Source organism: Arachis stenosperma, chromosome 4 (genome assembly GCF_014773155.1).
Source record: "Arachis stenosperma cultivar V10309 chromosome 4, arast.V10309.gnm1.PFL2, whole genome shotgun sequence".
NCBI classification, from domain to species: Eukaryota; Viridiplantae; Streptophyta; class Magnoliopsida; order Fabales; family Fabaceae; genus Arachis; species Arachis stenosperma.
In genome coordinates this window covers 124,961,140-124,977,123 of record NC_080380.1, presented here as the reverse complement: position 1 = coordinate 124,977,123, position 15,984 = coordinate 124,961,140, and the positions used below count along the sequence as shown (strand labels likewise).

Genomic DNA, 15,984 nt, shown 5'->3' with positions numbered 1-15,984 from the left:
AAAAGGAATAATAAAAGGGATAGAATACTTATGTAGATTCATTGGTAGGAATTTCAGATAGCGGAATGGAGATACTGTAGAGCTCACGGACGCCTGCTTTCCTATTCCTTCTACCCAATCCTTCTTACTCCTTTCCATGGCAAGCTTTGTATAGGGGTTCACCATCAGCTGTGGGCTACTTTCAATCCTCTCGGGGAATATCCTATGCGGCTGTCACTCGCACAGCTAACCAGTCTGGAGGCATCACCCATGGCTGATGGCTACATCCCATCCTCGCATGAAAGCTAATGCTCACGCACTCTGTCACAGTACGGCCAATCACGGTTGGTTCCCTCCCTACTGGAATAGAATCCATTGATTTTTGCGTTGTCACTACGCCCAGCAGGTTACAGGTTTGAAGCACGTCACAGTCATTCATTACCGGAATCCTACTCGGACACCACAGACAAGGTAGACTTTCCGGATTCCCAGGATCTACTCGAAACACCACAGACAAGGTTGGACTTTCCGGATCCTCATAAATGCCGCCATCCATCTAGCATACCACAAAGATTCTGTTGGGGAATCTAAGAGATCACATTCAGCTCGGTTGCATTAGAACGAAAGTGGTTGTCATCACGCGCGTTCATAAGTGAGAATAATAATGAGGGTTATCCAACTCATCACATTCATCATGTTCTTGGGTACGAATGAATATCTTGGAATAAGAATAAGATAGAGATTTGAATAAAAGAAGTAGAACTTCATTAATCTTTGAGGTACAGCAGAGCTCCACACCCTTAATCTATGGTGTGCAGAAACTCCACCGTTGAAAATATAAGCAAAGGGTTCAGCATGGCGAATGGCCAGCCCTCTCCATGATCAAGTGACCGAATGAATAAAGAGTTTAAAGTGGTCAAAAGATGACTAATACAATAGTTAAATGTTCTATTTATAATAAACTAGCTCCTAGGGTTACATGAGTAAGTAATTGATGCATAAATCCACTTCCGGGGCCCACTTGGTGTGTGTTTGGGCTGAGCTTGATCAATCCACGTGTAGAGGCATTTCTTGGCGTCAAACTTCAGGTTATGACGTGTTTTGGGCGTTTAACTCCGGATCATGACGTTTTTCTGGCGTTTTACTCCAGACAGCAGCATGAACTTGGAGTTTAACGCCAAGTTACGTCGTCATTCTTCGATTAAAGTATGGACTATTATATATTGCTGGAAAGCCCTGGATGTCTACTTTCCAACGCCGTTGAGAGCGCGCCATTTGGAGTTCTGTAGCTCCAGAAAATCCATTTTGAGTGCAGGGAGGTCAGAATCCAACAACATCAGCAGTCCTTTTGTCAGCCTTTTTCAGAGTTTTGCTCAAATCCCTCAATTTCAGTCAGAATTTACCTGAAATCACAGAAAAACACACAAACTCATAGTAAAGTCCAGAAATGTGAATTTAACATAAAAACTAAGGAAAACATCCCTAAAAGTAGCTCAAACTTACTAAAAACTATATAAAAACAATGCCAAAAAGCGTATAAATTATCCGCTCATCATTAATATTTTCTATATATAATAGTTCAATGCTGGGTTTTGTAAGTGTATGTTGTGATAATACTGATGTTTGTGTGTCTGCCCTGGTGGCGGCGAGCTTAGACAGTACATCTGCCCTGACATTATGTTCTCTGTGCACATGTAATATAGTAAAAGAACTGAAATTTGAAATTAGATCCTTTGCTATGAGCCAGTATTGTTCCAGCAAAGGATCTTTTACCTGGAATTCTCCTCGGATTTGTTGGACCACGAGGAGGGAGTCGCAATGTGCTGTTAGGCTCTGCACTTGGTGGCTCAGGGCGAGTTTGAGTCCTGCTATGAGGGCTTCATACTCGGCCTGATTATTGCTTGCCGAGAAGTGGAACTGGAGGGCTTGTTCTGCTATTACCTCGTTTCCCTCTTTCAGGATTATCCCGGCACCACTACCTTCGCGGCTTGATGCTCCGTCCACATGTAACTCCCATGTTTTGTTGTGTTCGTCAGGAGTCAGTTCCGTGATGAAATCGGCGAGAACTTGTGCTTTGAGGGCCGATCTGGGTTGAAACTGAATGTCGAATTCTGAGAGCTCAATTGACCATTTGGTCAGGCGTCCTGCTAGCTCTGGTTTTGTCAATATTTGCCTTAATGGGTGATTTGTCCTTACTATTATTGTGTGACTTTGGAAATAGTGTCTTAGTCTTCTTGCTGTGACCACGAGTGCCAGGGCTAGCTGCTCTATCCTTGGGTACCTTTGTTCTGTTGGTTGCATGACTTTACTGACGAAGTATACTGGCTGTTGTGTCTTTCCTGTCTCAATGACAAGAGCTGAGCTTATAGAGTGATTAGAAATAGACAAGTATAAACATAAAGGTTTACCGACTTCAGGTCTTTGTAATACGGGTGGTGAGGATAAGATGGTTTTAAGCTCGGCGAACGCCTTCTCGCATTCTGGGGTCCACTGGAATTTTTTGTTTTTTAAGATCGTCTGGAAGAATGGGTGTGACCGACTTGATACTGCTGGCAAGAATTGGGAGAGTGCGGCTATCCTTCCTGCTAATTGCTGTACTTCTTTTATCATTTTGGGGCTTGCCATGTTGAGTACTGCTTTACATCTCTCGGGGTTTGCTTCAATTCCTCGTGCAGTTAACATGAATCCGAGGAATTTGCCTCCTTGGACTCCAAAGGCGCATTTTTTCGGGTTGAGTCTCATATTATACGATCTAATTTGTTCAAATATTTCCTTGAGGTTGTCGCAGTGGTCCGATCTTTGGTGGTCTTGGCTACCATATCCTCTATATAAATTTCAATGTTCCGACCTATTTGGTGCCGGAATACTTTGTCCATCAGTCGTTGGTAGGTTGCACCTGCATTCTTTAGGCCAAATGGCATAACTCTATAACAGAAATTACCATGCTCGGTTATGAATGCTGTCTTGCTTTAGTCTTCTGGATGCATTAGAATCTGGTTGTAGCCAGAGTATGCATCCATGAAGCTCAAAGTTTTAAAACCCGAAGCGTTGTCTACGAGTTTGTCAATGCTCGGCAATGGGTAAGCATCTTTAGGGCATGCTTTGTTTAAATCTATAAAGCTGACGCACATGCGCCATTTACCTGAGTTTTTTCTTACCATTACCACGTTTGAGAGCCACGTGGTGAAGCAGATTTCTTTGATGAAGTTGGCTTTGAGAAGCTTCTCTGTTTCTTCTAAAGCCGCTTTTGATTTCTCCGCACCGAGGTTTCTCTTCTTCGGGGATATAGGTCGGCTTGTCTTGTTGGTGGCCAGTTTGTGGCAGATGATGTCTGGGTTAATGCCGGGCATGTCTGCCGGGGTCCAAGCAAATAGATCAGCATTGTCTTGTAGTAATTTTATTAGCTCCGATCTCTGTTGTCCCTCTAGTGCTTGGCCGACGTATGTTACCTGTCCCGGGGTTTGGGTTAGTTGGATCTTATGCAGTTCATCTGCTGGTTGAGGCCTTTCTTGGGCGTCCCCCCGAGGGTCAAGCTCGGCCAACGACAAAACTTTCGTGTCATGTATTGATTGGACTTCACTTTGCTTCTGGCTTGTGTCTGATCTCTTTAAGCTTGCATTGTAGCATTTCCGAGCTTGTTGACGGTCAGAGTGTATTGTTGCTATATTGCCGTCTTGTGCCTGAAATTTAACACATAAATGATAAGTAGATATGACTGCTCTGAACATGTTCAGAGCAGGTCTCCCAAGGATAATATTGTAAGGACTGGGGCAGTCCACTATTAGGTATTGTATGTCTAAGGTTCTTGATAATGGGTTGTCTCCCATTGTTGTCCTTAGCCATATGTAACCCTTAATTGGTACTCTCTCACCAGAGAACCCTACTAATTCTCCGGATGAGGGTTGTATTAGTTTTTCAGATAGACTCATTTTTGAAAAAGTAGAGTAAAAAAGGACGTCTGCACTACTACCTGGGTCCAAAAGGACTTTTCTTACCAAAAGATCGCCTGTCTGGATAGAGATTACCACCGGGTCGTCTGAGTTAGGGGCGGCCGAGCATATGTCCACTTGGTTGAAAGTGATTTCTAGGTCGGGTGTGTTTTTGTTGTTTGGCGTTGTTGCTCCTTCGATGGCTAGCATTTCTCGGTAGCTTCTTTTTCGTGCTGAGATTATCTCGCCTCCTCCTGCGAATCCTCCGGATATGCAATTTATAATGCCTTTGGGTGGGTTGTTGTTTGACCACTTATTGGTGTCTTTGCTGGCCGATGTTTAATGACCTTCTTCCTTGTTGCTCTCCCTGTGTTTTCGTCCCTCGATGTACTTATCCAAGAGGCCCTGCCGTGCTAGTCTTTCCAGGAGGTCTTTGGCTATCACGCATTCGTCGGTTGTGTGACCATACTTCTGGTGGAAGGCACAGTGCTTGCTTTTGTCGACGAATCGCTGATCTTGGTAGCTCCCTGCTCTGGTTGGTGGTTTTATAATCTTGGCATTGAGTATTTCTTTGATTATCTTTTCTCTTTTCGTATTGAATCTGGTGTAGTTGTCAAATTTTGGGGTGAGCTTGAATGGTTTGCTGAGGTCTCTAGTGTTCGCCGATCTGGAGGGTCTGTCATCCTCTTTTCTTGGTCTCCTTTCGGTTTTGTCGGCCTCTTGGAGTTTTTCGATCTCCATTTGTCCTGCTGCTCTTTCTCGGAATTCATCTAGTGTTTTTGGCTTGGTAACCGCGATTATTTCTCTGAATTTTCCGGGTCTGAGTCCGGCTTTGAGGGCATGCAAGTGTACGGCAGGGTTCAGGTCAGGTATTTCCATGGTAGCATCTGTGAACCTGGTCATATAATCTTTTAAGCTTTCTTGTGGGCCCTGGCAGATGGTGCTGAGATAATCTGATCCATGTACATAGATCCGAGTTGCTGCAAAGTAGTCGATGAAAGACCTAGCCAGATCTTCGAAGGAAGCGATTGATCCTGCAGATAATTTCGAAAACCAAAGTAGGGCAGCCCCGTCTAGATAAGTAGGGAAAGCTCTGCAAAGCACAGGATCGTTGTTAGGTCCATTAAAAAACATCATAGATTGAAATATTTTTATGTGAGCCCGGGGGTCACCAATCCCCTTATATGGCTCAAGAGAGGAAGGGAGTGTGAAATGCTTTGGCATTTGGAAATTCGTGATTTCCTCAGAAAACAGGTTGTCCAAGGTCAGCTTTTCCTTGGGGGGGTTGACACCTATGAGTTCGGCTCCGCCTTGGGTTGAACTTTTGGAATTGCTTTCCTCTTGTTTGCTGCTTTGGGTGGATAGCTCAGCTAGTCTCTTGACTTCTGCTTGCAGTTCGGCCATCTGGGCCATAAGTTCGGCCTGACTGGGTTGATGAATTCCGTTGTCAGCCATGTCACCAGCTTGACGAATCCTGCGTAGAAGAAGAAAATAAAAAGGAAAGTGGAAATAAAGTGGGGTTAGATTTCGGGCCCCACGGTGGGCCCCAAATATTTCGTTCTGACTGAGCCGAGGTTCTTAGCCTCCGGTTGAACACCTGGATTTGCGGCTAAGCTGAATGTCGTCCAGATGAAGGAATACGGACTTAGCCTCGGCTTTATGAAACACGGTGGCGGGAGCACCTGTAAAAAGCACTCCGACGCTCAAATAAGTGTGCTAGTTATAAGCAAGTAAAGAGTAATAATCAGAAGTAAATGTAGAACCTGCCTCTTTTGTGAGTTAGAGGGTTTAGTTTTATAGACGTTTTTGGATTAGTAGTGGGCTTCATAGATTCTGATATTCTTGGTCAGTGCAGTTAGCAGTATCTTTTTGTTATGGGTGGAGACGTGTTTGGGTAGTGCAGTTTGTTTTGAGTAGCGGTTTGGGAGATAAAGTTGTTTTGTTTGTTTCCGCCCTTTGAGGTTGGTTTGTGGCTGAATTGCGTGGTACACGTCAGGATCAAAATATATAATAGTATTAAAATTAAACTCATTATTATATTAAAAAGTTGTTTAGGAGAAAGTAAAGGTCGATCGGTTTAAAACATTGTACGGACCAATGTATGTGCCGCCAGTAATACAGAAGTCAGAAGATGTATAATATTACATCACGGATCATCTTCAATATAATAACCTTTCATTCAGAGCCGGCCGATGATATTATTATCCTTAGCTTCTTACGCGCCAAGAAACTGCATCAAAGTTGACCAATGCGTTCAGACTCCAAAAGCTATACATCAGTATATATATATATATATATATATATATATATATATATATGCTTGAAGTTTCATTCGTAAATTCATATCAAACTATATATATAGGTATGACTTCATAAAATATTAAATTAACACTTTGAAATTAATTACGAAAACACAACCTTTTGAGTACCCAACGCACGTTCGCCCATTAATTTAATATTTTATTTATTAAATATGTACTAAAATTAATGAATATAAAACTAATTAAAATTATAAACATTTCGTACCCATTAATTATAATTAAAAAATATTGAATTCAAAATTAAAATTTATATATAATAATAAAGACATTTTAGAAAAAAAAAAGAATTTTTACATCAAATATTTTTATACTTTTATATTATATGTACGATAAGAATAATAATGTTAGAAAGTTAATTTTTTTAATTAATATTAACTAGTTTTTTTTAAAATTATTATAAGTTTTAGATCATAAATTTTAATTATAAATTCAAATTTTAAATTAAAAAAAATTTAAAATAAAAATTTTAGCCAATATTGGCTAGATAAAAGTTAATTCTTAAACTTTTTATGGTAGACATGGCTATTCTAATATAATTATAAAAAGCAAAGTAAAATTAATCGCGTCCTAAAATGAACATTATGGCATACATAACACCAACAGCACCACCGTTACCATTTGAGAGTGCCATAATCCACCCTCACATGATGCCATTAATAACCCCAACAACACCGCCATCACCATTTCCGACCGCCATAATCCACCCTCAGTACTGTGCTCCATATCCAGTTGGCCTTGTACTCAAGAAAGAGAAGACTATTCTTCATAAGTATACGTTAACAGACATCAACGACAACGTTATTTTTACGGTTACTAGCCCTTTCCTCACTATGCACCAGCATCGTTGTTTACGTGATGCTCAAGGAAACACCATCCTCCATCTTCGCAAAGAGGTCATTAATTATGAAAAATATTAGATATTAATTATTTTTTAATATTTATACGACAACGTTATTTTTACGGTTACTAGCCTTTCCTCACTATGCACCAGCATCGTTGTTTACGTGATGCTCAAGGAAACACCATCCTCCATCTTCGCAAAGAGGTCATTAATTATGAAAAATATTAGATATTAATTATTTTTTAATATTTATTTTAGGTAATACTAGAGGACTAATAAAATTTATTGAGTTTTGACAGTAGTTAATAAAAAATATTTAAAATTATTGGCTAAAAGTATATTATTGAATTAATAGACTAAAGGTATTGGAGTATTGGAGTATTCAATTATTGACTAAAAATATGAGCTAATATAAAATAAAATTGCTTGTCCTTATAATTTTTTCATTATCTTATGAATTTAATTTTGTTGCGTGGTGCAAAAATAATTTTACATATATATTTATTAGTTTTCTAGTATTTTTCAACTGCAAGAGTAGTATTATAAATTAAATTTCTATTATACAATAAAAAGAAAAATTATTTTTATAATAATTATTTTTTTAACAAACTGTACTACAATTTGAGGTCGAATTCAAATGAAAAGATCGAGTATCTATCGGTACTTTCGATTTAATCAATGGATAATATTTGTTCTCAAGTTCATAATTTTTTTATAAATAATTTTAGTTAATCATGGAAATCCGAATCCTAATTAATCAGTCTTATAAAATTTTACATCCAACACTGAAATCTAACTTGAAAGTGGCGCTATATTTAATTTGTTGTTATTAGCAGCTATTTAGAGATCGATGGAAAGCGTTTAGAGGCCAAAATATGGAACAATTGGAGTTCTTTACTCGGAATGTGGATGTGTTCTTGGCAAATAACAGCACTGGAGTTTGTGACTTCAAGCTCGTTGAAGCAGGTTTCTTTGCACGAACTTGGGTTGTTAACATCGCTGAATCTGACATTGTTGTTGCCCAGGTTTATTTTCTTCTCGTTTTTCCAGTTTTTGCTTTCATTTGGTGCTTACAATCCTGTATTCTCACTTGAATTTCTGAATTTATGTTCAATTCTCATTTTCTAAAAAATTAACGGCTAGCTAGAAATAAATAATTATTTATGTCTTTTTAGTTAAGAGTAATATATATGAGGGATCAGATGGTTATATACATAACGTTAGAACTTATAGTTTATTTAGTTTTTTTAAAGAGAGTAAAATCTCAGTACAAACTCTGTATTTGATTTAATTTATCATCACAACGCTCTAAAAATAACTTGTAGCTTTATTATTAATTGCCTCTAATAAATAACCAACAAAACTATTACTTTGCATAATTAGTCTGATCAGTCACCGTAAAAACGGTGTTCCAAATATTTTTATTAACTAATTTTAATTAAGTTGAACTAAATTCAACAAAAATTACTCACATATCATGTACATAAATTATACATTTTTTTTAAGTTCTTTATTTTTTTTTACGTTTTTTTCATCTTTCTTTTATTGCTACTGCTGCTATTGCTAAAATTTTTTTATTTCTTTACCTTCTTTTCACCTGTTTTTTATTACTGTATTTTTTATTTCTTTTTCTGCTTTTTTGTTTAATTTTTTTATTTTTATTTTTATTAAGATATTAAAACAAATAGAATTATGAGAAGATAAAATAAGAAGGAGAAAATGAAATAGAAAAAAAAGATGATAGTAGATGATAATGAAAAAGTAAAAAGAGAAAAAAATTTGAATTATGCAAAATTTATAAAAAAAATAACACTGAAACTTTTTAACTGTGACATAGAAAGTTTCTTAATTTTGATATTGAAATTTTTTAACTGTGACAAATACTCTTGTCAACAGAGTAAAACAAAAAGAATTATGAGAATGTAAAAGAAGATGAAAAAAAATTTTAATGATGTAGAATTTATTAGAAATAATATCAAAGAAGAAAAAGAAGAAGGAGAATTTTGAATTATATAAAATTTATTAAAAAAATAGTACCAAAATTTTTTAACCGTGATACATAAAAAATTTCTTAATTTTGACTCTGAATTTCTTAACTATGACAGAAAAATTTTTAACCAATTTTTTATTATTGAACAAATTAAATGGTATTAAATTCATATATAAGAGGTCTAGTCATTTTTGTGTTATTTGTAACAAATTGATATATTTTTTGTTTTAACATGTGTATTTTGTTAGTTGAAAAAATTAAAGTTTTGGATTTGTAATTCTTTAAAAATTTTGTGTCTTTTATAAAAAAAATTTGTATCATTAATAAAAAATTCTTATGTTATTTTGTTATCATTAAACTAATTATCTGATATTAAACTAAAAGAAAAAGAAAAAGAAAAAGAAAATGACGATAATGATGGAGATGATAACGATAATGAAGGAGGAAAAAAAATAAATAAATAAGAGAAAAAGAAGAAGAAGAAGATAACGGGAAGATGATAATAATAAAGATGAAGAAGAAATAGAAGAAAAAAATAAAAATAAGAGAATAAAAATGTAAAAATCAATACCATATAAATTTGATTTGGTTGAAATTGGTTAAAAAATTCAGCTTAGTTCTCTAGCATTTTTGCCATAAAAAATAGTGAAAATTTCATTAATCATGGTAATTTAAACTGAAAGATTTTTATATTGTACGGGTAAGTGTTATTTTTTTTTTTTCTAATGAAAACACTATGTTAACAACTCAAATAACCAATTACATACAAGTAACTATATGAAAAATTGCGTATTTTTCTACAGGAAATATATAGCTAGAATATAATACCAATATAAATTTATCTAAACAACTTTTTTTAGTCATATGTTATTTTCTTTTATATTTAAAGAAAAAATTGATCCTGGTGGGAGAGTAGAGAAGGAAATTAAAGAGTATATCAAAACCTATTCTAATCTAAAATTGTTAAAATTTCAGATTCCAATCTCATGAACTAAACCGAAAGTGTAGCATTATTATTTGTCAAAATTAAAGGTCGTGTTAGATGTACTTATTATAATATTATTGTAGATATAAACGCAAAGTTATGATGATATAATTGCTATGATTGTAGATAAAGCACAAGTTGGGTAGATTTTTTACAAGAGAAAAGCTCATGGTTACAATATCTCCAAACATTGATTACGCGTTCATAGTGGCTCTAACTGTGACACTTGATGACTACATCAGGAGGAGGAGGAGAAGTAGAAGGAGAAGAATATAAGAAGAATTTCACAACAGAAAAAAAAAAATTAAGCTTTATGCATGGAACATTAGGATGATATACCTGTTATATATGATTTTAGTTATATGGAAAAAGTGCGGTAACCAAAATTTTTCAGCCATAATCAGCCAGAACTTTTTATAATTTACTTTATTTATATCTCTTAATAATAATTTTATTTTTTATTCCACTCTCTTATCATTCTACTTACAACTGTTCTGATCAAATCTGTTTATTAATGATATTAATTATAAAATCATATCTTTTTTTATTAGACACTATTGTAATCAATACTTAATATTCTGTTTTATAATTTGATTTTTATATATAAAAATACAATAAAGATTAATAATGATTATATTTAAAAACGGTAATTATAATATTAATTATATTAAATAATTGCAATTGATTCTTTGTCCGTTATGGTATTTATTATCAATTATTGGAGATATGAAACATGAAAGCTATCCTAATATATATTTTATGTTAATTCACTCATACTCATTCAAAAATCACAAGAATAACACCATTGCAAGCACAATAGTATATAAGCCAAAAAATTTTACAAAAAATTATTTTTATTATTGTAATTTGTATGACAATTGATTTCGACCTTAATACAGTACCTATGGCAGAAGGTGCTGAAAAATATGAACAACAGACGGACTCACTCAATAAAATTGTTGCCAGTCAATTAAATTCTGAAAATATGGAAAACTACACTAACTCTGATGAGGTATGATAATTATCCGGATTATTTTTTGTGTATTTTTTAGTATTTTAGTTATATACGTAACATTCTTGATCATTATTTATTTACTATTTATGTCAAAGAAAAAATAAATTTGGCACCGACAAATGATACATGATCACTCATGTTATATATATATATCCCCCTTCACTTTAGCATCATCACAAACAAAAATAAATCGTTATGAATAAACTAAATTTTTTACTTTTTAAATAGAACCGTGCAAGTTTATACTTTATATATAAACTAGACAGATGGGTTCTATTGGTTACACCTTCATATACGTACTCAAATTTCTTTTCAGTAGCTCACTCTTAATAACTAACCTATAATAAGTATTTCATTAAATTGGTCTTCTTTCATTTTTTCAATTATTTTTTTTATATTTAAATTTATGCAGATAAAATATTATTAATGTAAAAAAATATTTGAAAGATTTTAAAACAAAATCTAGAGAAATAGGACCTATGGTCCCTACTATATGCCTTTGATAATTATTATTATTATCATTATTATCATCATTATTATTATTATTATTATTATTATTATTATTATTATTATTATTATTATTATTATTATTGGAACATATAAGCAACCATTGTGCCTGAAAAAGAAACGTCAGGACATGGGTGTTTTCATCCTTTTGTCTGTGTTTTAAGTTAAATGAGAGATAAATTATAGAAATAAGTATTTTGATAACCAATAATTTTATTATAATATTTAATTCTAAATTACTTAAAATACAATAGAGAATGTAAATAAAAAAATAAAAAATATATGTAAATAAAAAAATAATTACATGAAATTAACATTCACGTTAACATATATAATAAAACGAAATTAGCACCTAAAATTACAGTATTGTGTTTTATTTTGTTATACTCGATAGTGAAATTATCCACTTTTGTATAGTTAACTATTAGGTAGAGTTTCATTTGTTTTTTTTTTCTTTCTTTATTTTTTTCCAGGTCATAAACCAAGCCATTGGAGAAGAGGAGCTAGATCCCGAGGAGGGAATGTGCTTCGGCACATTAGAAGATGCGCGTGCATATTATTACCGATATGCGGCTAGGACTGGATTTGTCGTCAAAATAAGAACCACCGACTGGGAGACTAGAAACGATCAGAGGGTGGTTGTTAATCAGGCTTTGCATTGTAACAGAGATGGATACCGCACATCCCGTGTAAAGGCACCCAAGAGAAGGAAAACGGTGGCCTCAACAAACTGTAAAGCCCGTTGCTATTTGGCATTAGATAAAATGACAGGACAATGGAAGATTTCTCGAGTAGAGTTATCCCACTCACACCCGCTTAATCCGAAGCTATCTGGAATGTTCTCAACAAACCGTCAGCTAAGTATGCATGTGAAGGATCTGATACAGCAAAATGACCAAGCTGGCATTAGACCGAGTAAGACGTACCAGGCACTAGCCAATGCCGTCGGTGGCCCTGCCAACCTCACCTTTACAGAGAAGGATGTTAGAAATTACATCAGTCATCACTTACGCATTTCCGGGGATGAGACAGATCCAAAAGAGTTACTTAAGCACTTCTCACGGATGAAGGAGCTCAATCCAAACTTTTTCTTTGAAATAGATGTAGACGAAAATCATAGCATTAGAAATGTGTTTTGGACCGATGCTCGGTGTAGAGCTGCATGGGAATATTTTGGTGATGTTGTGACGTTTGACACTACTTACAAGACTAATAGGTACGAAATTATTATTTTTCTGTTGGACTTAATTAGACTTTTTTCCATGAAAGGCATTTATAGTTTCCACCTATATATTATGCATTACCGAGTGAGATGTGCTTTCCTCTTCATCCTTCTTCTTCAGATCAACAAGCGACCAATCTCTGATCCACGGTTCTCTCCCATTATATCTTTCTAAATCTCCATGCTTGTTAGCATGGAGATATATAATCTGAAAGTTATAGTAATTGCTATAAACAAGGTATACTATAAAATAACAAACAACAAATTAAAGGTTAGGGATATACGGCTCACCAGTAATGTGAACATACATCCATCCACTGTCTTCTTTCCTACATCCTGAAACCTCAGAACTCCCTCAATTAAAAAATTATAAATGTACCTTGCCCAATATATTTTCCTTGGGTTCGATACATCAATGGCAGCCCGTATATGTATGTCTGAAACAGTAGCCTTTGGCGAGGGAAAGAAGAAACACTTTGCTATCAACATGATGAACTGTCTCCGGAAGTTCATTCTATCGACATCGGACTGCATCGAGTATGTGATAACATTCCTTTTCAAATCTGCTTGTGTCTTTCCTGTGAAGCTGTTAACAAGTCGGTGCTCTACTGCTGTTTCTGCACTTTTGAAACTATTCCCTGCCAAGCACAAAATTGAGTCGATGCAATCCAAATCTTTAATGGCCAATTTAACCGAAAACATATACTCAATGAAAGTACTGTGGATATTTTTTTTCCTTTCTCCCTATTTTATTTGATAATTGCTTACCATGATTTGGTAGTCCAAAACACCGCGCAATTGATTCAACCGATATGAGAATTTTTCTTGTTCTGACGACTAAAGACTTCTCATCCCGACTATATGATGATGCTAATGCAACCATCATATCTTGGTTGACAGCCCATTCAGGCACATATTGCAGCCAACTAAGTCCCATGTTCTGCACCTCCATTATTTTCTCTCTGCCTGCGTCTGAGTCTAATTGCTTCATAACTGAAGCCATGCAACATGGCGAGCACCTAGATACCAGTATTTTCTACATAAATATACAAAATTAACACAAAGTGACAACGAAGGAGAATGTTGGCTTTACCATTTACTATCAGAAAATAATATCCCAAGTTTACAGTTAATTCACCGCTAATCATTCAAGGTACCTTTTTTGGTCCACCAGTTTTTTCCCGCGATCCTCTTTTGGGATTGTTATTCTTATGTGTCTCTTTTTTGCTCCTGGTACAAGCCATACCTACTTCTTGTTTTTTGAACACCTGTTCACAAACAACTGGTATATATACTCAAATAACTCACTTAAATTAATCATTAACATACCAACATGTTTATCAATAGCATAGATACGCTAACATACCATGTACGAAAATTGCATAGACAATGTTATTATTCATTTATGATTTCTTTTATTTACATGGGTGAAAAAAATGCCACAAGTGATTGCATTAAATTGAGTGTCTTCAAATCTCAAAGACTCTGCATTAGGTCACTCTCGTAAGTAGTAACTAGCACATGCAACAACCATGTTCATGTCCGTGAATTGTTGTTATTATAAAAAAAGTGTGGAATTGTGACAATTATTCATGTTATGTGTTGAGAATTGTTAACAAAGAATTCCAAGAGAGTATATATATATATCATTACGTCAAACAAATAAAGCTTTTAAAAGCAAAATTCCAAATAAAGATTCCCCACTCATTAAAATATATATAAAATAGTAATAAGAAGAGGAAACAATAATGCAATCGTTTTCATACCAAAAAAAAAGATAAAGCATATATCTCTCTCAAAGGCAACTGAATGGAACTTTACAAGAAATTTAGTGAAGTCTATTTTAGTTATATTTAATTTTTGATTTATGTTTATGAAATATTTGATATGGAAAGCCAAGTTGATTTTACGAAAGTGCTATATGAATGAAACTAATTAAATGAAACTAATTAACATACCAACATGTTTATCAATAGCATAGATACACTAATAACTTTGCTTAGTTTAATATAAAAATCATGATTACTTACTATGTGTCTATAATTGTCGTTATCACTTCTCTAAAGTAACTGCTCTCAAAATTCAGTGAATTAATTTGTTTAACTACATACACTAATAAAGATAAAGTATTTCACACTAAAAAATTTCATGCAAAATTCTAACTCAACCTCTTATAAAATTAAAGCAATTCACACTAAAAAAATCAAGGCATAATATCTCAATTGCACCATATCTAAAAAGATTTTTTTTTCTTCACATGGAGTACAAAAAAAATAATTTGCCAATAACTTTAAATACTCATAACGTACTCCCACTCCAGCCCAAAATGGCATCTTTGCAAGTTTTTTTCCTTTTCCCAAACCCAGCAAAGTGAGATAAAGAACAAAAATTCATCATTAACAACGAGTCCAACCACAAGCAACAACTGATAATGGAGTCCCAATATACCAATTATTCAAAACACAATTAATAGAGAGATAAATCTATACAACATACCTATAGGACTCGGAGACAACGGTATGTGATGCTCAGCTTTTCAAGTGGACACTTTCAAAATCTGGAGCCAACTTGAACGAAATGGCTGTTTCATATTTCTCACATTATTAATTACTTGAAATAAAGCACAACACCAAGTATGAAAAATAGCAATTCAAACCACATAACATATAAAAAACCAATCAGGGAGCCATAACACATCAGAAAATTAATGTATACTTATCACAACGCACCCAAACAAGTTCATAGCATTTTTTTCATTTGTTTAAGAAAAAATATTCATAGAAAATGGGGAATTAAAATACTAATAGAAAGACTTTTAATAAATAGATTGTCATATGGATAACATCCATGAAGAACACACTAAATTCCATTGAAGAGTTACGACATAAATTTTACATGGTCTCTTGCCATATCCATAATGAATTAAGAGGAAATACTTTCTCCCAAAATAAAAACCAAAAAATACAACACTCAACCTAACACATAGTATCAATAATCAAGAACAATATATACCGTAACATATAATCAGAACATATCACTCTCATTGCAAAACGAGTATATTATTGTATAATTACAGAGTGACTTCACAATCCTAATTAACAAAGATTTAAGTGAGGAAAATAAGAATCATTATCATATGTAAGTATTCATAATGCTACTAGAGACAAGACATATTACCACAAACACAACGAAGAC

At 34.2% G+C, this 15,984-nt stretch overlaps 2 protein-coding genes across 3 annotated transcripts; one reads left to right on the top strand and one right to left on the bottom strand.

The window, feature by feature from the left end:
* Window positions 1-2,948: 2,948 nt before the first annotated feature.
* On the bottom strand, window positions 2,949-3,806 carry LOC130975449 (uncharacterized). Its single transcript, XM_057900246.1, has one exon. It carries the CDS (start codon window positions 3,804-3,806, stop codon window positions 2,949-2,951), a length of 858 nt encoding a protein of 285 aa, XP_057756229.1.
* Window positions 3,807-7,178: 3,372 nt separating this feature from the next.
* Window positions 7,179-10,448, top strand: LOC130972896 (protein LURP-one-related 15-like). 2 transcript variants are annotated; one of them, XM_057897230.1, is made up of 3 exons: window positions 7,179-7,274; window positions 7,907-8,095; window positions 10,172-10,448. In XM_057897230.1, the coding sequence occupies exons 1-3, from the start codon at window positions 7,212-7,214 to the stop codon at window positions 10,319-10,321; spliced, it is 402 nt and encodes a 133-aa protein (XP_057753213.1). In that variant the 5' UTR covers window positions 7,179-7,211; the 3' UTR covers window positions 10,322-10,448. The 2 variants fall into 2 exon arrangements, with proteins under 2 accessions (XP_057753213.1, XP_057753211.1); XM_057897228.1 differs by having other exon boundaries at window positions 7,904-8,095.
* The last annotated feature ends 5,536 nt before the right edge of the window (window positions 10,449-15,984 follow it).